This window comes from Pelecanus crispus, chromosome 1 (genome assembly GCF_030463565.1).
Source record: "Pelecanus crispus isolate bPelCri1 chromosome 1, bPelCri1.pri, whole genome shotgun sequence".
Taxonomy (NCBI): Eukaryota; Metazoa; Chordata; class Aves; order Pelecaniformes; family Pelecanidae; genus Pelecanus; species Pelecanus crispus.
In genome coordinates this window covers 152471930-152493180 of record NC_134643.1, presented here as the reverse complement: position 1 = coordinate 152493180, position 21251 = coordinate 152471930, and the positions used below count along the sequence as shown (strand labels likewise).

The 21251-nt window shown below is 40.9% G+C and overlaps 1 protein-coding gene across 1 annotated transcript in view; it reads right to left on the bottom strand.

Annotated features, from left to right (window-relative positions):
* Nucleotides 1–21251, bottom strand: part of ATP10A (ATPase phospholipid transporting 10A (putative)) — a 119958-nt gene that overhangs the window by 71903 nt on the left and 26804 nt on the right. The window contains exon 2 of the mRNA XM_075727802.1: nt 840–1044. Within this exon, the coding sequence (XP_075583917.1) occupies nt 840–1044 (205 nt within the window). The remainder of the gene's footprint in view (nt 1–839; nt 1045–21251) is intronic.

The following is a 21251-nucleotide window of genomic DNA, read 5'->3' as shown; positions in this document are numbered from 1 at the left end:
CAGTACAACTATAGGTTTCTGTAGTTACCTTTGATGACAGTAAGGGCAGCAGCTCCCATTGTTTGCAAAATCTCTCAAATGAGAAGAGCTACTAGGAAAAAAGATGTAGCTGAGTTCTAGAAAATAATTTATTTTTTTCCTGACAAAATACAGGAAACTGTGGTCAGCTGGCAAGAGGGATAGGAGAGGAGGGCATACAAATAAATACTATTTCAGTAAGATTATTAAAGCAAGTAAAACTTCAGGTAATTTCCTCTAATTCTGCTGACAGTAACTGATCTGGATTTTGTTTTGTTTCAAAAGAGTGCTGTTGGGGAGAGATAAACACAGCGAGAGAGCGGCAAAACAGTTTTTCAGCACACACACCTCCAGAATGCATGCATGCTCTCCCTTTAAATCTTACAAGCTTTAATGCTCCAAGGGCTGGAGGGATATTCTGCAACATGGAGTTTCAGGCAAAATTCCTAATTGAAACTGATCTGGTTTGTAGGCAGGAAAAGTAGTTGTTTATATTTAAATATCTTCTCACTGGGAAGCTAAAATGTGTTTTCAAAAATCAAGCTACAATAGAAGCCATTAAAACCCCCCAACATTTTCCAACCACACACAATTGCCCCAAATAATTCCTATTCAAATTCAGGGAAAAATTATGGTAAAACTTCTGATACTATGATGAGGTCAGCTGTTGGCAAATGCTAGCATTTTAATGACAACCATAACAGTAATTCATTAGCACTACTAGAACAAGCAGATTTAGCTGGTGTGGAGTGGATTTTTGAACAGTTTACTTACCTGAAACAAATTCTTATCTTAAATGAGAGTTAGGAATGGTGACTTACCAGCTCTAGGAACCTCCTCACCACCTGTCTTTGTTTTAAGTTAGTTTCACCATCCAGGTTAGCTGTTTCTATATGGCACAGCCCATCAGGATCACTTGAGGAGAGCAGCAATATGTCAGCAGGTATAATTTCATTACAGCGAAGCTGCACGAAGTCTCCAACTTTCACTTCTTTCCAGTATCTGCTTATATATTTCTTCTCATTTCTGGAAAAACAAGACATTTACAGGACATATATAAAAAAATGCACAGACTGGGGTGTCTCCGAAAAGATCTGGTTTGATTTGTAACAGGAATACAGTGCCTTTGGAAGGTCCTCGGGTACTCTCAAGATACACTGGGAAAAGGCGATGCAGACTGCCAGGAGGCCACTTCTGACCAACTCAGAACCACGTCTAAGTTCCCAAGACACTCTTTTAAGGCCCAGAGGACAACATGTGGATGTTAGACCTGGCTAAGCAGGGTAAGCAGGAGCTTCACACACTCTCCCTCCCTCCATGCTCCAAGCCATCTGTCTGACCCCATGAAGGGGAGCAGGCTGTTGTCTGTACCAGGTGAAAAGGAGACGCAGACTTTCAGGGTGAGGGGGAAAGTGAGAACAGGCTTGGGCACAGGACAGCTGCTTGGAATGGCTCCTGAATGTCCTCCATCAGCACCCCCCTCTGATGCTGTCTCAGATAGCTTCCCTTTGTTCCCTCTTTCCAACAGGGACAAACTCTGTATAGTGCTGCACGTGGTATTTGCACAAAGAAGCCAAAAATCTGTAACGGAAAGGAAATTCCACTGTTCATCACTAAACCTAGAATTACAAGGACATGTCATGTGGAAATTGAAAGACTTACCCACCGGAAACACTGATGCGTATGTTGTTCATTTAGATACAGCCACTAAACCTCTCTAGTTTTAAAGGTCATGCTAGTTCGCTATTTTTTTATTTTTTAACTTTTTCTTGAGAGCAAGAGGAGAAAGGAACAGGTGATGGCTTAATTAATTCTAGCTAAAATTCAAGGTTTTAGTTTCACGACACGCACATACATACTTTTTTGGCATTTGTGTAAATTGCTTTCTTCTTTTGTGTTTTTGAAAGAAATTAATTTCAAAAAAGCCACGATATTAACTTGGTAAGATACCTCCTGAAAATGCTATGCGGGCACTTTTCTAAGCTGTCAGAAGGCCTTTTGCCATGTGAGCACCGAGATGGCTGTCAGTGCTGGCACCATCACTATCACCAGAGACAGTCTTAACTGGCAGAATGGGATTCTGATGGGGGATGGGGGATGGTGGCGGCTATTTTATGTTCTTTAAAGCATATTATTTTAAAATACATCACTTTCAGTAGTAACATGAATAGATTTGTAAGCAAGTGGAAACATGCAAGTCCTGCCAATGTTGTTACTTCGGAGTTACTGATAGTCATGCCATGCCTAATTCATCCTTGTCATGCCTTCACTGGTGTTACAGGAATTAGTAACTTAATTGGCTTTTATTCATGTATTTAGCCTAAATCCTGAACAATAATGTGTCAGGTAGCACAACAAGGATGTATCAGATCAGGTTTTACCTCCCAATATTTCTTCATTGTCCTTTCCTAACATCTGGTTTATAAAGGGAGGAATGAAAATTATGGCTGTGGTTTCTATTTTGATAAAGCCTGAAAAGGATTGATAAAGGCCAAGTGTAAAACATGATATTCTAACAAGGGAAAGTAAGTTACATATTAGCTGCTGATATTACCCATTCCCTTCACACCCAGGCTGAAACCAACATTTAACTTTTCCTGCTAATGAGTATGAATTGCTTTGAAACCCAGCATGCCATAATGTAGTACAAATCACCGCACCACAGATCTGAAGGGTTTGCTAGCCATGCAACCTGTAACTCCAAATCTCTTCACACGTAGCTGTTGCTCTTCATCCTTTTTAATTTAATGGTGAAACTGGGTGATGTTCAAATGCATGTACAATGAGTAGCAGTATAGAAGTATGATCAGGCTAAAAATAGCGCATAGTCCCATACTATGCTATAAGCACTACAATTTTTTATTTAACTTCTATTGTTTGAAAAGCATTGCTATTTCAGGATTTCCTCATTTCCCACATGCTTAGCAACTACTACAACTATATACTCTGTGGCAGGAAGGGTGGATAACGAGCAACAGAAGGCCAAATGACTCTGCTGGGATAAATGAAGTTGTTCAGCTTGGAGAAGAGAAGGCTCCGGTGACACCTTATTGAGGCTTTTCAATATATAAAGGGGGCTTATGACAAAGATGGAGAGAGACTTTTACCAAGGCCTGTAGTGACAGGACAAGGGGCAACAGTTTTAAACTGCAAGAGAGTAGATTTAGATGGGACATAAGGAAGAAATTTTTTTATGATGAGGGTGGTGAGACACTGGAACAGGTTGCCCAGAGAAGTTGTGGGTGCCCCATCGTTGGAAGTGTTCAAAGTCAGTGTGGATGGGTCTTTGAGCAACCTGATCTAGTGAAAGATGTCCCTGCCCATGGCAGGGGTTTGGACTAGGTGATCTTTAAAGGTCCCTTCTAACCCAAAGCATTCTGTGATTCAGTGAATCTAGGAATGGAAGACCTCCTGCACACGCACCAGGACCCCAGGGCAAAGCCCCTTTCATCAGACACATGGGAACAATTTGACCCGGTATTCCACTTGATCAGCTCTCTGCTAACAAGGGCCAGTAGTGGATGGAAAATTACTGTCCACATAGAAAATTACTTCCTAACCCTCTCAGCCAGGGTTGCCCTATGTCCTCTAGCATGGCTCTGAGCTCAGGCTTGTCTCATTGCAGTCAGTGAGTGGTCACTGCAAGCATTCTCTGCAGAGTATGGCACAGATGGGGTTCAGATACTAGATGGATTATAAATGCATCAGTCCTTTTGGTGCATTCCTTTAACATGCTCAGCCTACTCTTCTGAACACGCAGGTTAGCTCACCTCGAGACAACTGTCATACCTCTACCCAGTACAAACTCGCCAAGTGACCCTGTGGAAACAGTTACAATTTTGCCACTGACTTCTGCAGAGACAGGATTTGGTCATCCAAGTTTTGTATCACCTAGTAAATGTTTATTCTTGCTGGTATTGTGCCAGTAAATTGCAGAAGTTATATGATATAGAGAGTTATGATTTAAGCTTTCCTTTGTGTTTGTAAGGTGTGGCATACAAGAATGTTGATTTAAATTTTATTTGAAATTCAGGGATTTGAGCAGTTTTGCCTCAGTGTGTCCTCACAGACATTATTCTTCCAGTCGCTCTTTGGAAGGGGCCCCTTCCATGTCTCTAATGATGTACATTGCATTGGCCTGCTGTGATAGAAAACCTGAATTAAACACAGTATATCCATATACTGGGTGGGCATATGTGCATCATCATGTTTTTGGTGGTGTTTTCAAACAGTTAAGTACACTCTTCAACTTCAGAGCAAACATAACATTTAAGCAGATGCTTCAGCTGAGCTTTTCATGGTCATGGCCAGGCTTGGAGGATACCAACAGTTCGACACACAGGACTGGAATGAATACCAGATCTCAGGGACCACCTGCAGGCATTTAGGTAATGGGGACCACACCCTATGCACTCTTACAGAACATCGACAAAATGCAGCAATGTGTGTACTCCAACAGTCAGCACGATTTTTCCTGGCAGCGTCCTGTCTGTCCATTTACCTGGTGGGTGCTTCTGAAAGGCCTTCCTGTCTCTGGTCTTTAATATCCTAAAATGATCTGCAGATTTTGCTATCTTTCCTTTTGTAATTACCCAGCTGATAATGTTTCAAACACAGATGCCTTGGTCTGTTTCTCTGGGACCTTGCCATGCATTCTTGCTTTGTCCTGACTCCATCGCTACTGTGTGGTCGATGACAGTCCTCTGCAGTCTCAGAACAGGGCTTCAGGCACTGCTTGCAAAGGACTCTTCAACAAAAGCTTTTGGCAAGTTGAAGTAAACATCACATGACCTCGTGGAATATTTTGTCAAATGGCTCAAAGAATTCTGGCAGGAACACAGGACTGGGAGGCAGCATCTCAGTTAGTGGTCCAGCCCCCTCTCACAGTCGCAGGAACCCCTGCCATGGATAATTAGGCCAGAAGCTAACACCCCACAACTCTAGTTCTACCTGCCCTCGCTTATCACAAGCCTAAACATACGTTTTAGTACCTGTGACAAACTTAATGTCGATGCTACAAGAAGCCAAAGCTGCAAACTATGATGAACCACAGGAAGAGGTCAGAGATACTAATTCTTATCTTTCAAACCTGGAGAGTTAGATAAAAGTCTTCCAAATCAATATGCTGCCATGAACTACTGCCATACTGCAAAAAGAATAGATACTGTTGGCACTCTCCAGTTAAATCACCATGATGAACTAGTAATTTCAGACAGCTATGCCCAGCTACTGTAACGTGTTGTTTTGGGCTCATATATTAAAAATGTCCAACCTCCTGCACACAACCTAATCTTTATCAACACATCTGCACTCAAAGAATGTGTCTGTCAGCTATGGTTTAAACCCATAGTCATGTAGATCTTCATGCTCCTCTCTGCTACAACTGGATGCAGAACTTGCCAGTGCTTTCACTTTTCTGAGCATATCTTTACAGGTAGACATTGACTGAAATCTAAAGATGCATGGCTGAAAAGTCAGCTGGTGCAGCTGCACTGACATCAACACTTGTTAGCCAACAGCAAATGTGGCCCTGGCAGGAGTCAACCTCCTCTAGAGGTTGATGTTCTTTTGCAAAATGAAATGCAATTATCCCAGCATATCCTCTTTCGAACATACAAGGGAAAGTCTGCAACATCCTTTCAAGTGTACGACCATAGACAAAATTACTTTAATTGCTATTAAAAATTTGTATTAGTGTACCTACTGCATAGATTTGGCCTATGCTCTGTTTTGAAGCGGAACAGTCTGCAGGTTTGTGCCAAATTTGAGACTGGCTTTGGTTAACAGCAAAACCTAAACAAAATGAAAAATATTGATGATTTTTTTCTTTAAATTTCAGTTTTAAATTTAGAAACACAGAAACTCAGAAATTACATTTTCTTTTCCTATTAACCATGCTTTTTCCTCTTCTGGTCCCCTTTGCAGCATGAGCTGATAAAGATCATGCCCATAATTTTGCTTTTCTGGCCATGCAGACATCAGTTTTTATCTACAAAAGGCTGAAGATTTCAAACTGTCTCTACTTAAACATGACAAAAATAATTGTTTCCCTCTTATCAATAGCTTTTAACTCTTTTGGTATATTCAAAATGACCATACTTAAAGGGAGATAACAAAACTACACATACAGAAAATTTAAGAGGAATCTTCCCTCTTCTCTTTTTTTTTTTTAAGTCTGGGAGGAATATCACAAGGAATACTTGGTAGGAAATGTGAAAGCCATAAAGCTGTAATCTGTTGCACTTGTGCAATACTGGACCTGATGGTCACCAATGCAAGTGAGCTCATCAGTGATGTCAAGACTGGAGGCAGCCTGGGCTGCAGTGATCATGTGTTGGTGGAGTTCACGCTCCTGAGGGACATGGGAAAAGTGAGAAGTACAGTCAGGACCCTAAATTTTAGAAAAGCAAAATTCCAGCTCTTCAGGGAGTTAGTCAGAAGGACCCCCCTGGGAAATGGTCCTCAGGGACAGGGGAACGGAACAGAGCTGGCATATCTTTAAGGACACCTTCCACAGAGTGCAAGAGCTCTCAGTCCCCAGGTGTAAGAAATCAGGAAAGGAAGGGAAGAGACCAGCATGGCTGAGTCGAGACATGCTGGTCAACTAAAGAGCAAGAGGGAACTGCACAGGCAGTGGAAGCAAGGACAGGTATCCTGGGAAGAGTACAGGGAAGCTGCCTGGTTGTGTATGGAGGGGGTTGGAAAGGCCAAGGCACGGCTGGAGCTGAATTTGGCAAGGGATGTAAAGAATAACAAGAAGGGCTTCTACAGGTATATCAACCAGAAAAGGAAGGTTCAAGAAAGTGTATCCCCTCCCCCCGATGAACAAGAATGGCAACCCAGTATCAACAGACGAGGAGAAGGCTGAGGTACTCAACAACTTTTTTGCCTTGGTCTTTGCCAGCAACCTCTCTCCTCACCCCTCCCTAGTCGATGGGGACCAGGGGGGTAAAGTCCCTCCCACTGTAAGGGAAGATCAGGTTCGAGACCACCTGAGGAACCTGAATGTACACAAGTCTATGGGACCTGATGAGATGCACCCCAGAGTCCTGAGGGAATTGGCTGATGTAGTTGCCAAGCCACTCTCCATGATATTTCAAAAGTCATGGCAGTCAGGTGAAGTCCCCGGTGACTGGAAGAAGGGGAATGTTATGCCCATTTTTAAAGAGGGAAGAAAGGAGGACCCTGGGAACTACCACCCTGTCAGCCTCACCTCTGTGCCTGGGAAGATCATGGAACAGACCCTCCTAGAAGCTATGCTAAGGCACATGGAGGACAGGGAGGTGATTCGAGACAGCCAGCATGGATTCACCAAGGGCAAGTCCTGCCTGACCAACCCAGTGGCTTTCTATGAAGGAGTGACTGCATCAGTGGACAAAGGAAAAGCAGTGGGTGTCATCTATTTGGACTTCTGTAAAGCCTTCGACACGGTCCCCCACAACATCCTTCTCTCTAAATTGGGGAGATATGGATTTGGTGGGTGGACTGTTTGGTGGATAAGGAATTGGTTGGATGGTCGCATCCAGAGGGTAGCGGTCAACGGCTCGATGCCCAAATGGAGACCGGTGACAAGTGGTGTCCCTCAGGGGTCTGTACTGGGACCAGTGCTGTTTAATATATTCATCAATGACATAGTGGGATTGAGTGCACCCTCAGTAAGTTTGCAGATGACACCAAGCTGAGTGGTGCGGTTGACACACCAGGAGGACGAGATGTCATCCAAAGGGACCTGGACAAGCTGGAGAGGTGGGCCTGTGTGAACCTCATGGGGTTCAACAAGGCCAAGTGCAAGGTCCTGCACCTGGGACGGGGCAACCCCTGATATCAGTACAGGCTGGGGGATGAAGGGATTGAGAGCAGCCCTGCGGAGAAGGACTTGGGGGTACTGGTGGAGGAAAAGCTGGACATGAGCCTGCAATGTGCGCTTGCAGCCCAGAAAGCCAACCAAATCCTGGGCTGCATCAAAAGCAGCGTGGCCAGCAGGTCAAGGGAGGTGATTCTGCCCCTCTGCTCTGCTCCGGTGAGACCTCACCTGGAGTGCTGCATCCAGCTCTGGGGCCCTCAGCACAAGAAGGACATGGACCTGCTGGAGCGGGTCCAGAGGGGGGTCACAAAAATGATCAGGGGGCTGGAACACCTCTCCTACGAGGACAGGCTGAGGGAGTCTGGGGTTGTTCAGCCTGGAGAAGAGAAGGCTGTGGGGAGACGTTATTGCAGCCTTTCAGTACTTAAAGGGGGCCTATAGGAAGGATGGGGGCAATCTTTTTAGCAAGGCCGGTTGTGACAGGACAAGGAGTAATGGTTTTAAACTAAAGGAGGATAGATTTAGACTGGATATAAGGAAGAAAGTTTTACAATGAGGGTGGTGAAGCACTGGAACAGGTTGCCCAGAGAGGTAGTGGAGGCCCCATCCCTGGCAACATTCAAGGTCAGGTTGGACGGGGCTCTGAGCAACCTGATCTGGTTAAAGCTGTCCCTGCTCACTGCAGGGGGGTTGGGCTGGATGACCTCTAAAGGTCCCTTCCAACACAAAGCATTCTATGATTCTGTGATTCTAAGGCCTGCATACTAGAAATTTTACATGTCAAACTGAGAAGATGGGACTACTAGGCAATCATTTCTGGCTTCCTATACTTCTCCACTGACAAAAATTACAGTTAATGAGTGGGAATGGCTGACACAGATTTGCTCCACCAATTCCAGTGAGTGGTTGGGGCACCTGTGCTTCTGTGTAACACTGCCCTAGCTTAGTCCCAACATAAGCTCCTATATTCATCTCAGCAGGGCTTGTAAAAGACCTTTACCAAAAGACAGAAGGATGTTCTCTTGTACCTTTTGGGGTGCTCAGTCTGGCTTACACAGCATACCACTTCCTACACAGGTTGCGGCTGCAACCCAGAGGTTTTTAAGCCTCTCAAAACATCCAAATGAAATGTTGTTTCCCAGTCCAAGCCCATCCGCTGACCTGCTTTTGAAGTAACAATTGTTTTCACTTCAAAAGAAACCAGAATCCTTTGCCTTCCCTGCCAGCTGAGGCTGGTCATTGAACCAGTAGGCTTTAAAAGAAACACAGCAAGAAATTAAGTCCCTGGAAGAGGAAAAGCCCTCCACAAAACACAGGTCAAAGAGTTGTTGTGTACAGGGCATGCTTTGGAGCTGATTCTTGATGTCAGCCGAGTCCTTCCTTTCCATCTCAGGAGGCAGAACTAGACTGGGGAAGTGCTAAAGAATGTATCAGGCACATCTCTGCCCCCAGTGACTTAAAATGTGTTCAAATCAGTTGGCTACAAGTGCCATGACAGGTCTCCTGGTTAGGATCAAGCTAACTAAAAAAAATTGAGGCTAACTGGCAAGACGTAAGCAGAGCAGCAACTCCAGAAGGAGAACTTTAACTTGTAATGTAAGCACAGAAATGCCAGGCCAAACTATCTTTAGGGAAGCTCCAGCATATAGCTGTTTCTCAATGGGTCTTTCACGCTCATACACTTTTCCCAAATTGTCTGTTCTTTCCCTCGCCTGGGCTGGAGCCCTTGTGCTCAATCCTCCACCTCTCCTCCCAGCGCTCCTGCAGATGCAGAGAGGGTTCACACTAACTGAGCCCATAGCGCTCTATTAACACTTCGGTGGCAAGCAGAGATTTTGCATAACTCATCACAGGCTACAAAAGCAGAGCTGGTGGACAGCACTGAAATACGTGCACAAAACTGCAGTGTTATAATCAGTACCAACTACAGTTTGAAAACTACAGGTGTAGCAGATCTCAGAGTTTAAAAACAAGAGCTATCTATGAGACCAAGGCATATATTACACAAAGTCTGAACATGCTAAGTATCTATGGAAACGCGTTGAGAACCATTTGGGTACAATTACAATGTTGTGGCAGAATGAAGGAAAAACGTGTAACTTAAGTTAATGCCAAAGCAGGTTACATAATGCCCAGAATATGTTTCCATTCCACCACAAACGATAACATCTGTTTCTATGAAAATAAATCACGAAGAGGCTCTAAATCTGATATTAATCAGACAAAACAGATTAACAGAGTGTGTTCTTGAGAAATGTTGAAGATAACAAAGTCTCTCCATGATCGAAGTTTCTAAATAGACCCCTTAATCTTCACATTACTTTAGGGGCACTTAACATTTTATTGTTTTCGTGGACTTCAAGTATTATTCTTTTTTTTTTTTTTTTGGATTAGCAAGTGCAAATGTATGTTACAGTTGCTAGAAGCAAATGTGTGTGCAATGATGAGACATAAAGGTGCCTTTTATTAAATTCACACTTTCTGAAAACTGCTAATTTTTCTGTTACAAGTCAAACTTGCTATGAAAAAAAAAGTACCCAGGAAATCTCAGTGATTCAGGTTTATAATGTGGAAGTAATAATTTAACTTCTCTTGGCACTGTTATCTCCATTATACCTCATGTTGAAAGAAACCTCACTATTCTTCACTATAATGAAGCATTTACTACCCGGAATAAATTATTTTTCAGCCAAGAAACTTGTTGTTGTGATAACCACATGAAACATAAAAGCAGAACATGTAACGAAACTTTACACAAACTGAAGAAAGAAAAAGCTGCCTTCCAGAACTTGATTTTAAAACTCTAAGACTGTTTCAGAGAGACAGCTAGTATTACTTTGAAGTTGTATGATTCTTGACACTCCTATGTTTCCTGCCAAAAATGCTAATAAACTCCTATCACTCTTCCAGTAAACAGATATATTGTGAGAGAAGACTATCAGTTGCTTATACTTAGCAGGATGGATAGGTAATGGTTAGTATTGAGGCTTCCTAAATGGATATCACACAAGGAGGTGGAAGAAGTGGAAGAATGGCCTGGATGTAATTTACATCCAGTCCTATAGACATTAAAACCCACAAGTCAGGCACCTCCATGCTAAAGCCACAAAGCGTTTGATAGTTTGAAATATGAGAACTTCTCTCCTGGACAAAGTAATGCAGCAAGCGGTCATCTTCAGATGTCTCCTGAGCATCACCAAACACAATCCTTGCACTTGACAACGTTGCTTACTGGTAGCTAGAGAAAAAAACCACAGATGCAAAGGGGACAGCTACCTAAGCAGTGGGCCCACAGCCAGATAAGGTTCTCATCCTGAATTTCAGAACCATCACAGATATTAAGATTGAGTATTTACATTACAGTGGTGTCCCAAGCCACTGCAAAAAGATTCAGCTGAGCTTGGTATTGTGCAACCACGGAAAGAGAAACAATCCCCTGCCTGAAGGGAACCCACTCAAATTATAGACACCTAATGACACAAATCTGTATCTGGGCCTGCTTCCTAAACAATTAAAGAAAAAGAAGGAACTTTTCCAAGGGAGACCTTAGGTGCCAAATTTTGGTAAGACATGAGCTCTATGTAGAAACCTTCCAGGTTCCTTGTCCTCTAAACTGATAATTAATGGCATGAAGACACTTAGGAAAACTGTATGAGTGCCTGAAATTCGGGTGCAAGCTAGATGCATAAATTTGGTGGACTAAATCCTCCATTTGGTGCTCTCCCACTGCATTTAAGACAGTGTAATCATTAGGTGACCATTTCAAGGGAGTTCTTCATATCTCAGCTGTGTATCTTAAAAGGTAAACTTAGCATCGCTCTGCACAGTTAATGAGGGAAATCCCATTCTTTAACAGATTCAGACACTTCAATGGAAATGTTTTTCCTCTGATTCTTCTGGTTCTACACACCTGCCTGATTTGATCTCAGGACTGCCTGACCCAGGCCATAAAAATGCATTAATATATTCACTACGTATACACAAAAAGCCATTTGTAAAGAACTGCTAAAGAGAGGTGCTTCCTAAACGCAACAGCTTTTATTTGAAAAATCATTCCAGTTCTTTTAGCTAAGCATGTAACACTTGAAAGAATTTTTATCAGGAAAGGTGTTTCCTGCTCATGACATGCACAGCCCTGATGGAGTTGTTCACTGATAGTCAGTTTGGGAAACTATTTTTCTCTACCAAACTGTTAAACAAACAATCTCCTTCAAAGCTCTAAAGCTCACAAGTTATCTAATCACTGCACAAAAGCACTCTAGAAGTTAACATAGTTCAGCTATTTTATGTTAACAAGACAATTAGTGAAAAGAATGTTAATAATTCACCACTGCTACATTTAACAGGCAAAATCAATGTCTCAGACTGAAGTGTAAGTGTTCAATCTTCTCCAGTTCCTCCTGAAAATTGTAAAGTTTTACATTTTCCTTCCATTTCTGTTCTTATCTGGGTAACATCCATCCATGACATCCATCTCATCTGGATGTTCTCATCTGTTCTCATCTGGACAATCAGGATGAGGACAGGAAAGATATGTACCTATCCAAATATCATCTGACATCTCAGTGGGTCTCAGGGTGCAATGCTTACATTCTGAACAACTGAGATGATGCTTTGCATGTTGTTGCCTCTAAATTTCTTCTGGCTGCAATTCCAGAAATTCGCTTTAGCCCATACACAACACTTTGCTACTTCCAGTGCCACACAAAAGTAAACACCTTAAAGAACTAGCAATGATTTTTAAAAAGTAGAAAAAACCTTCTGGCTGTAATATTATTGGAAGAAACTTACAGAAGAAAACAAAGTTGGATGCTACTATATATTTGCAGAACATGTTAGCAGTTCTTTCTACTCTGAAACTAAGGTGTGGAACTGTGTAATATGTGGGTTACTGATTTGCAAGGATATTGGAAGCATGTTTCATTGTACTCATTTGTCAATTCTTATGAATTTTATTTAACTCTAGAGTTACTAAGGAATTACTCTCTGTCTGAGGACATGCATTCAGTGGAGATTGCAGAAACAGGGAAACCTCAAACTCAGGCACTCAGGCACACCTCTGTTGACACTGAGAGGTATAAAAGGAGATTTAAGGTGCTATCCTGGATAAATCTGTGGTCTACCTCCATATCTATTCAGTCGGATGCATTAAACACCCCCAGGCAGGTACGCAAAGTGGGCAGTGTTACCTGGCAGTTGCGGATGCCAACTGGCTAACAGGCAAAGCAATCCGGACACATCTGTGTGCTTCTGTGATGGTGATGGAAGAAAGGTTTGGCAGGATTTGTGTGCAAATACTGACCTTACCTTGAATGCTACATTGTGAATAAAAGAGGCCCCAGAATATTCAAAAGTTGGCCAAATGTGTATCAGTAGCATCTCGCAAACTTTTGTTCATCAGATGCTATACACTGCTTTTAGAGTCCTGTCACTGGTATGACTGGCTGCCCTATGCCCCAATACAAATTTCCAGTTGGGTGAGAGAATGCTTCACTTGTGAGCCACTGCTCATGCTCCATCACACTTACATCTTCCTAACTATCTATGGTGCAGCAGAAGGGAGGTCAGCAATTTTGAGGTAACTGGGTTCTCAGAAGTTTCTTCCTAATCTGGAGGAACAGAAGGGTCAGCTAAGGACCAGAAATATGAACATAAAGATCTTTTAATTTAAAGCCTTTTTTTAGTATTTACTATTATTATCTCTTCTTCGTTGCTATTTCTCCATGCAGTTTCTTAAACACCAGAGCTATGAGACTTCTCAGAAGACACATCTCTATCACAGTAACTGAACCAAACATGGAAGAGCTGGAGGTTGATGCAGTGCTCTGACTAGTGCTTGTACTGGTAGCCAGAGAGGAAGAACTGCCTGACATTTTTAATTTAGATCTACAAAGTCACTTTGTGAGGAGCAATATCAGTATAAATCCCTGAGGACCCTCTGATCTGAAGCATAAACATCTATCTCCAGCATCAGTACATTCCCAAGAGTGAAGGAGCAGTAAAAGGCATTGCAACTCAGAAGAATCCTAATTCTTCCATGTAGCTGGCAGGAGAATAGGCCTTAACTTGTACTTCAGGCTGATCTGAAAAGCACAGTTGGAGTTTTAAACATAGTGACTTATCCTAGGCTATATGTAGCCAATTTCTCTATATTTAGGTACTCTCACAGGTTGTGTAGCCTGTCTTTACATTTCTGGATCATCGCTTGCCCCAACAAGACAAGAATACTAATGCAAGGAAAAGCAAACAGCCTTAGGCTATATCTTAGTACTAAGAGATGTTTAAATTACCATATTGTTCTCAAAATGAATAAAAAACTAAAAGTCTCTAAAATTCTGCTATGAAATAATAACAAGGTGTTTCCCGAGAATGCTTTCCTAATGAAGACTGATAAGGCTACATCTAAACTGGGACCTGGGAGCCCTTCCCCATATTCATGACTGACTATACACACTGGGTGTGCGTAAGTCTCAATTTGCTATGCTCTAGGTCCTGATGCAGTTTGAATTCAGCCTTATGTAAGGCTGTTTTACAGAAAGTCACAGAATATAAAACATGTTCCTTACTTCCATCAGAAAAGAACTAGAAGACCAAACTCCATGTAAATCATATGCAGTGATACGAATCTTTGAAGGTTTGAGTCAAAACAAGTATGTCTACGGATGCAAATTTTATATTCAAAATTCTTGGTGAGAGTAAGTAATAGAGATCCATATTGAAGAAGTGAGAACCACAAAATGCAAAATTCTACTATTTAAAGGAAATGTAAGATGCCTTTAGTAACATTTGAGTAGTTCAGATTCAACAGCTTGACTACTGTTGGTACCTACATATACAAAATTCAGGGTAAGAATTCATTTAATGCTTTCAATGTTGATTTGACTACACTGAGAGCCCCTGTTTTCACACTATCTGTTGCTTCCCCTGAATTAAAGATGTTGGTCCTCATCTCATTAATATTCCAAACTTACTGGAGCCAGTCAGTGAGTGTAGTTGAATATGAAATACAAAGCTAGAATACTACTTTTGTTTTCACAGAGATAAATGCACTCTTTTCCTGTCCCACTGATTTACAATCAAAATGACTATAGTCAGCCCAATGGAATTACAAGGTACAGTCAGCTAACACAGACAGTACCACTCAACCTGTTAACATAGTTATTCAAAGACCTTGTAATTAAAGAGCTCTGTAGGGAAGCAAGTCACCTTTGCCACTTGTCCACAACTACGGAACTACCATCAATAAAAATGGCAATTTGTAAAGAATGACACACCATCAATATAGATAGCCCGTTTCCATCAGTTTAGTAGACAATATGTTTTCACAACAAAGTATATCTTTCCATAATAATTTCCATAATAATTATCCACACATTTTAAAAATTACTGAGGCAGTTACAACCTGAATATTTTCAAGAGCTTGTTGGTTGACAGATGTGTACATATTTCTACATATTTAAACAAAAACATGCACGCTCACAAATATAAACTCTTCTTCACTATTGCCCTATTGTAAAGAAATAGTGTCATTTGTGAACACTGTTTCGTGGAAACTCTTTTAATTCATTTTCAAGGATTTAAAATCTAAGCAGGCCAACTGTTAGGAATGGCTATTGTGCTTTGGTTCTTTTTACATGAAAGGGTTACCTCATCAAGCTCAATCTTTCTTGGCAATTACTAAATAAATTATTTGCAAATACTATTCTCACAATTAGAAGAAATGTTCGTCCATGATTTTCACTTACTGGTCACTGAACTCCAAAACCAGGCTACAAATCTTGGCCCAAATTCAGCAAGGTACCTAAATATATGTCTAAACTCAGGCAGAAAAACACTCTTTCTGGCCAAACTCCAGGGGAAAAAAACCCAACTTCTCTATAGTTTGCTTTCATACCTTCCTTGAGGGAAAAATGATAAAACATTGAAATTCAATACCCTAGCAAAAAATACATTTCAAGGTCTTTACTGCAGCCAAAAGAAGAAAGCAACTGGCTGCAAACAGCTCCGCTTCTGAAACGCCCAGAAACTGAGCTTAGAGCAAGCAGTTACAAAGAGACTATTGAAAGGGTCTGAATCACGGAGGGGGAGCAAACAGCCTAAAAGAGCTGGTGAGATCTGAAACACCTCAGCAGGTGGCAGGCCACCCTGGTCATGGGCAGAAAAAGCAGCACTCAGCAGCCTGGTGCAGATTGAGACCAAAATGTTTGTGTTACAACCTCTAGGCAGAAGCTAGCTTAGAAAGGCAGGAACATCAGTTTTAAAACTGACCTTCAATCTGATCTCTCAATGTGCTATTCCAAATTAAACCAATCTAGTCCTGCCGATAAAAGTTGCAGACGTAACAAAAGAATTTTTTACCCTGAACCCTTCTCCCACAAGTCTGTAAGAAATTCAGAAAGAAATGAAAAAACTTGAATCACAGCTTTTTTGAGAGAACACAGGTCTTTAATTTAGCTGAATTTTAACACATTCAAAGTCCAGTTCTTAAACTTCCTTTGCAGACTTCTGTCTCTCCCTTGTTCATCAACATTTTAATCTCTGTTACTGAAACCCATAACTGAGGGTTATTTTTCACTTCTTCCCTCCCTGTCATAAAAAAAAAAAAAAATCACATAATGTGTGCCTTTCTTTTTCTCCCTAATGCCAAACTCTTATCAAGGCACTCATTTCCAGTCTTGCCTCCATCCTTTTTCCACACTGGTTTTGCTACAGTCACTTTCCTTCTCTATCCTCAGCAATTAATAACTTTGAACCCAATGGCTCCTCTTGCTACATCCAGTTGAAAGCTAAATCCTCTTCAAAGCACCTTCCTCCTCCTTACCTAGCTTTTGCTACACCTCTGTAGATGGTGATCTTTCTTGTTGGCACCTCATGATTGATGTCTTTTTTATGACTCCTCTTCTGGATAAAACACTTTTCCAGACATTAAATGGATTGCATTTAGTACCATAACTGTGAGGTTAACTAAGGAGAATTCTTTGTAAGGAAGACACCCCAGCTTGCAAAACTCCTAAAACTGAAAGTCATGGTTGCAATCCCCCTGTGATGTGGGTCTTACTCATCAAAGGAAAAGAATCTTTTATCTGCAGGCACTAATTTAGACCAAGCTGCTTTGTAAATGCATAGTACAAATTCTGAAAATGCTTTCCTGACTATCCTCAGAACAATTCATTTCTTCTGTAAACATATGTCAAGAGCTACTAGTATCACCAGGACAGAAATTCAGTCTAGATGCCTTCCAGCATACAGCAGGTCACTCCATCAGCATGCTGCTGGCTTGTGTGCTGCCTACAGCTCGGTCTGTCTATGGAGACAAAAGCCATACACCACTGGCACCTTCAGAACCCCCTGACCTACTCTGTTAGTTGAGCTGTGGTATTAGAACAAGAGAGTGGTGTGAGAAAGATGTATAAATTCTTCAGGGTTAAACTAAATATTGTAATTTTTTTTTTAGCATAATCCAAACAAATATGTTTCCTTGACATTTTTAGACTTATATTCATTCATTCTGCATAAAAATAAGCAGAATGTTTCATGGAGGACTGGAAGGCATCTTCAGTCATTTTTTGCTTAAGATGAGAAAAAAAATTGCTATTTGTTCAAAACCTTGTTTGAGAACTCTACATATAGAACATCATTTCCCTTCATCTTTTCAAACAACAGGACAAAGCAGAAACAGTGACATGATCTTAGTCTGAGAGGCAATGCTGTAGGCAGACCCAAATTCTTCCTGTGACTACAGACCATGCCTTCAAAAAATCCAACCTGATAAATTCTAAAAATAAATGGAAACCAGCGTGTTCTGCAAGGGTAAAAGTGTCTGTCACATACCTATTAATTTCTAACCTACAGTTTACTATGACATATTAATGATGTGAATATTTAGTCTCTGGACACTGTCAAATGAACCATGAGAGAGGGTGGCATTGTCTAGCAAACAGGTTTCTACAGCCCATGCTACTGCTCATATGCTTACCATCTTCATATCAGTACGCCGATCCCTTCCAGGCTGGGTTTACATCCTTTTAGAATAACCCAGATTTTACACGTCTCAGACACTGATGAAGAGACAGACAGCAGAAGAGCCTGCTGGACGGGGACAGAAAGATGAGAAGAGGTACATGAGATACATACATACAGAAGAGGAAGGTGTGAGGTATATGTGGAGGAAAGCCTGTAAAGAAGATTAAAAGCAGAGAAAGGGAACTAATGGCTATCTGAAAGCATAGACCAAAGGCTGTTAAGGAAAACTTTCTTTAATTTAAGCAGGAGAGCAGTTCTGGTTTTGGAAAAATTCAGTCAGCAATTTGAAAATGGGGAGAAACCAAGGGTGGCTGGTAATAAAAGGTTGTTGCTTCTGTGACTCTACTTTTGCTGGGGAATCCTAAGCTTTATTGCTCAGACTGCAGAACAGGGCAGTACTATGCAGCTCTGCCTTCTGGATCTGCCACATTAGTTTTGAGACCCATCTGTTTGTGGGCCACAGTGGTCTTTGGAGATGTAGACTGCAAAATAAATTCACATGCTGAATATATGTTGAGGGCTGCACTCTTGGAGTGACTTAGCAAAGCAGACAGGGACGTTAAAGAGAATCTCAATCGACTATTCATGTTCAGTTTCATACACGGGGCATACTAGTTTTCAGAGAGAGGCTACAGCAAAATGTTGTATTTTATTGTCAGTGTTGCAAAGATCCACCTCAGAGCAGCTAGCCTTGCTCAGTTTCTCCTGAGAAACCTAGGGAGGGAAAACAAATTTCTTGATTTGTGGCTTTCACAGCCAGCCTTAGTTCACATGGTAAAGTGAGTTCTTCACATTTAGTGCCATATAAAACTAAAGGAACCAGTAATATTTTTGTATGCACAATATGTACGATACATCCTATTACACTTTGTTATCAGTCACACTTTGCTTCCACATCAGTTCATTTGGGAAACATTACAGAAACTGTACAGATCCATTTTTCCTGCTTTGATACTGAATTAATTTGAACTACTATTTTTTTTTTTAAAATCAATCTGGAAAATGAGGATGGTGAGACTGAATAGTCTTCCTGAAGGATAAAGGTAGAATGACATAATCCATACATTGGGATTTTATGATTAGTACGGTTTATCAATAGACTCCTTCTATTTCCCCTTCGAGTCAATTTCATGCAAAGAAATCCCACAACTGGAAACTCAAGAGCAGACTGTATTATTCTAGCTGGTCAACCCAGATACAGTAGTCTTTGTGTCTCCTTCAACCCTTAACAGAGATTTAAGTGAAGCATGGCAGCAGATGGGAAAGCAGGAATCCAGCAGGATCCCCCAATTTTCAGTGAAAATATTTTATCTTCTCACATGCACATACAGATAGTTATCTTTGAATCAGAAAGCCTCAAATGATTTCATCTTGCAGTGGAGTATTCTTCACTCAGTTTAACGATCGTAAACTTTAATGCTGACCTTAGCAGAGCTCTGTCTACTGACAGCTATCACTAAACTTATCCAGTATTTAGCTGGACTCGGGTGCTCAGGGCTCAGGCTGGACTCACTATTTCCCCAGCAAAACATTACAAGACATTTCAAGCCACAGAAGCCCAGATTGGACTTCAAAACCTGTTTATATCAAGTGATTATTTATTTGAGCTAGCATACACAGTACAGCTTCAAAATGAAAGGTTTTAAATATGGGTGTGGGAGTTAAGCAGTCCTAGGTTTACTACAGACTGTGAATCTGTCCAGCAAGGCACTGAAACTGGGAGAGTCTTAGCCAAATTCCAGCATCTACCTGCTACAAATTTACACATATGCTAAGTGTCAAACTAGTGACAGTCTGCTGGTTAGAACTGACCAGTCAGCCTAAACCAAGGCAAGTTGTGTTTGGCATGAGGTCAACACCATCATCATCTGAAATCTAGAGAAAATGAACAAAAATGACTCCTTGTTTTCTGAAAGGAAAAAAGTATGAAATAGTAGACAACAATCAAAGTTGCCAGATCATAAAACACTGAAATAAAGTATTTTAAAATCATATAATCTCACTTTTAAGAAATCTGCAGAAGTAGGTAGTTGGTTTGCATATTCTCCCAAAGTGTCAGACCTCCCTATCTCAAAAAAGCTGGGACATTTTAATAATGTTGCTGTCATTTTGCTTTCAATGGAAACTTGTCTTAAGACCTCAGGATGTACAGAATGTCCATATTTCAACAGAAGATGAAATAATACCACCTCTAAGTATCACTAAATCTATTATTCCTGCTCTAATATAATCTATTGCGTATAGATCAGAAAATACAAAAAGATGTTTCTCTAAGGTTAATCAATTACTTTGAGCAAATCTAAGAAATTAGCCAAAGTTAAAGTCCGATAATAATGTCTACAATCTAAAGAGGTGAGTTCTCTGGTTCCTTTATGGTAAAAACCTATGGCTCCTTTTTATACAAAGGCATGCATTCCTTTCTTCAAGCAGAATCACATGCTTTTATATTTTCTAAACTAGCTTAGTGGATAAATGAGAAAAGATGTAACTGTCTGGGCACCGTGACTATTTTAACTGCTCATATGCCTCATTCAACTTTGTGCCTAATGTAGATCACTTACAAAGGTCACCATGTATGTCTTTGTATGGAGCAATAACTCTCTGTAAATGAAACTACTGATTGTATTGTACCAATTATTATTTGATAGTATTTAGCCAATTTTTAACTAAAAAAAAAAAAAATTCTGTTGCAGTCTATGAGAAACTCTGGAACTTATGGAAAGTTGTGGACTGTTATGGTGGTTTCTTAATTGAAGTGACATAATGATGAGAGACATCAGTCTGGATTTTGTCACCAGTGTAACAGGGGATTACACAGATATACTCAAAATCCTCACTTTTTTTTTTTAACTTTAAAAAAGAATTGGGCACTATGAGTTTCAAAACTTGCAATCGTATTTTTAGGGTGACAGTATAATACGTGGAGAAATACATTAAGCGCCAGAATGAATAACAATGACAAAAGAATCGCAGACCTCTCAAAGAGTTAGGTGTCAAAAATCTCACCAATGACAATTGCAGCTTTTTGGCTGGCCTCTCTGGCAATAAACAGCTGCAGAAAAACACCTACAAGGACATAATTCTAAATGTGACTGCATTTCCAAAAGTTTAAAAGTACAAGAAGAAAAGAAAGTACATAGAAGTCTGACTGTAAATGCTGTCATCAATATAGTATTTCACGAAAGCTTTCTGGAAATGTTACTTGTAATAGTAACAGGTGTAAAGAGCAGTGTAATATGGCTTATAAATTACTGGAAGGGCTGTTGACATTGGTTAATAATAAATGACAGCATATGGAGTAATGAGAGAGAGTCACAGAGGAGCGCTTGATTAACTCCAGTTTTAGTCACCATCAAAGCTAATGATCTGTAGGCAGTGGTATGCACCATGGTAAACTAGACCCATG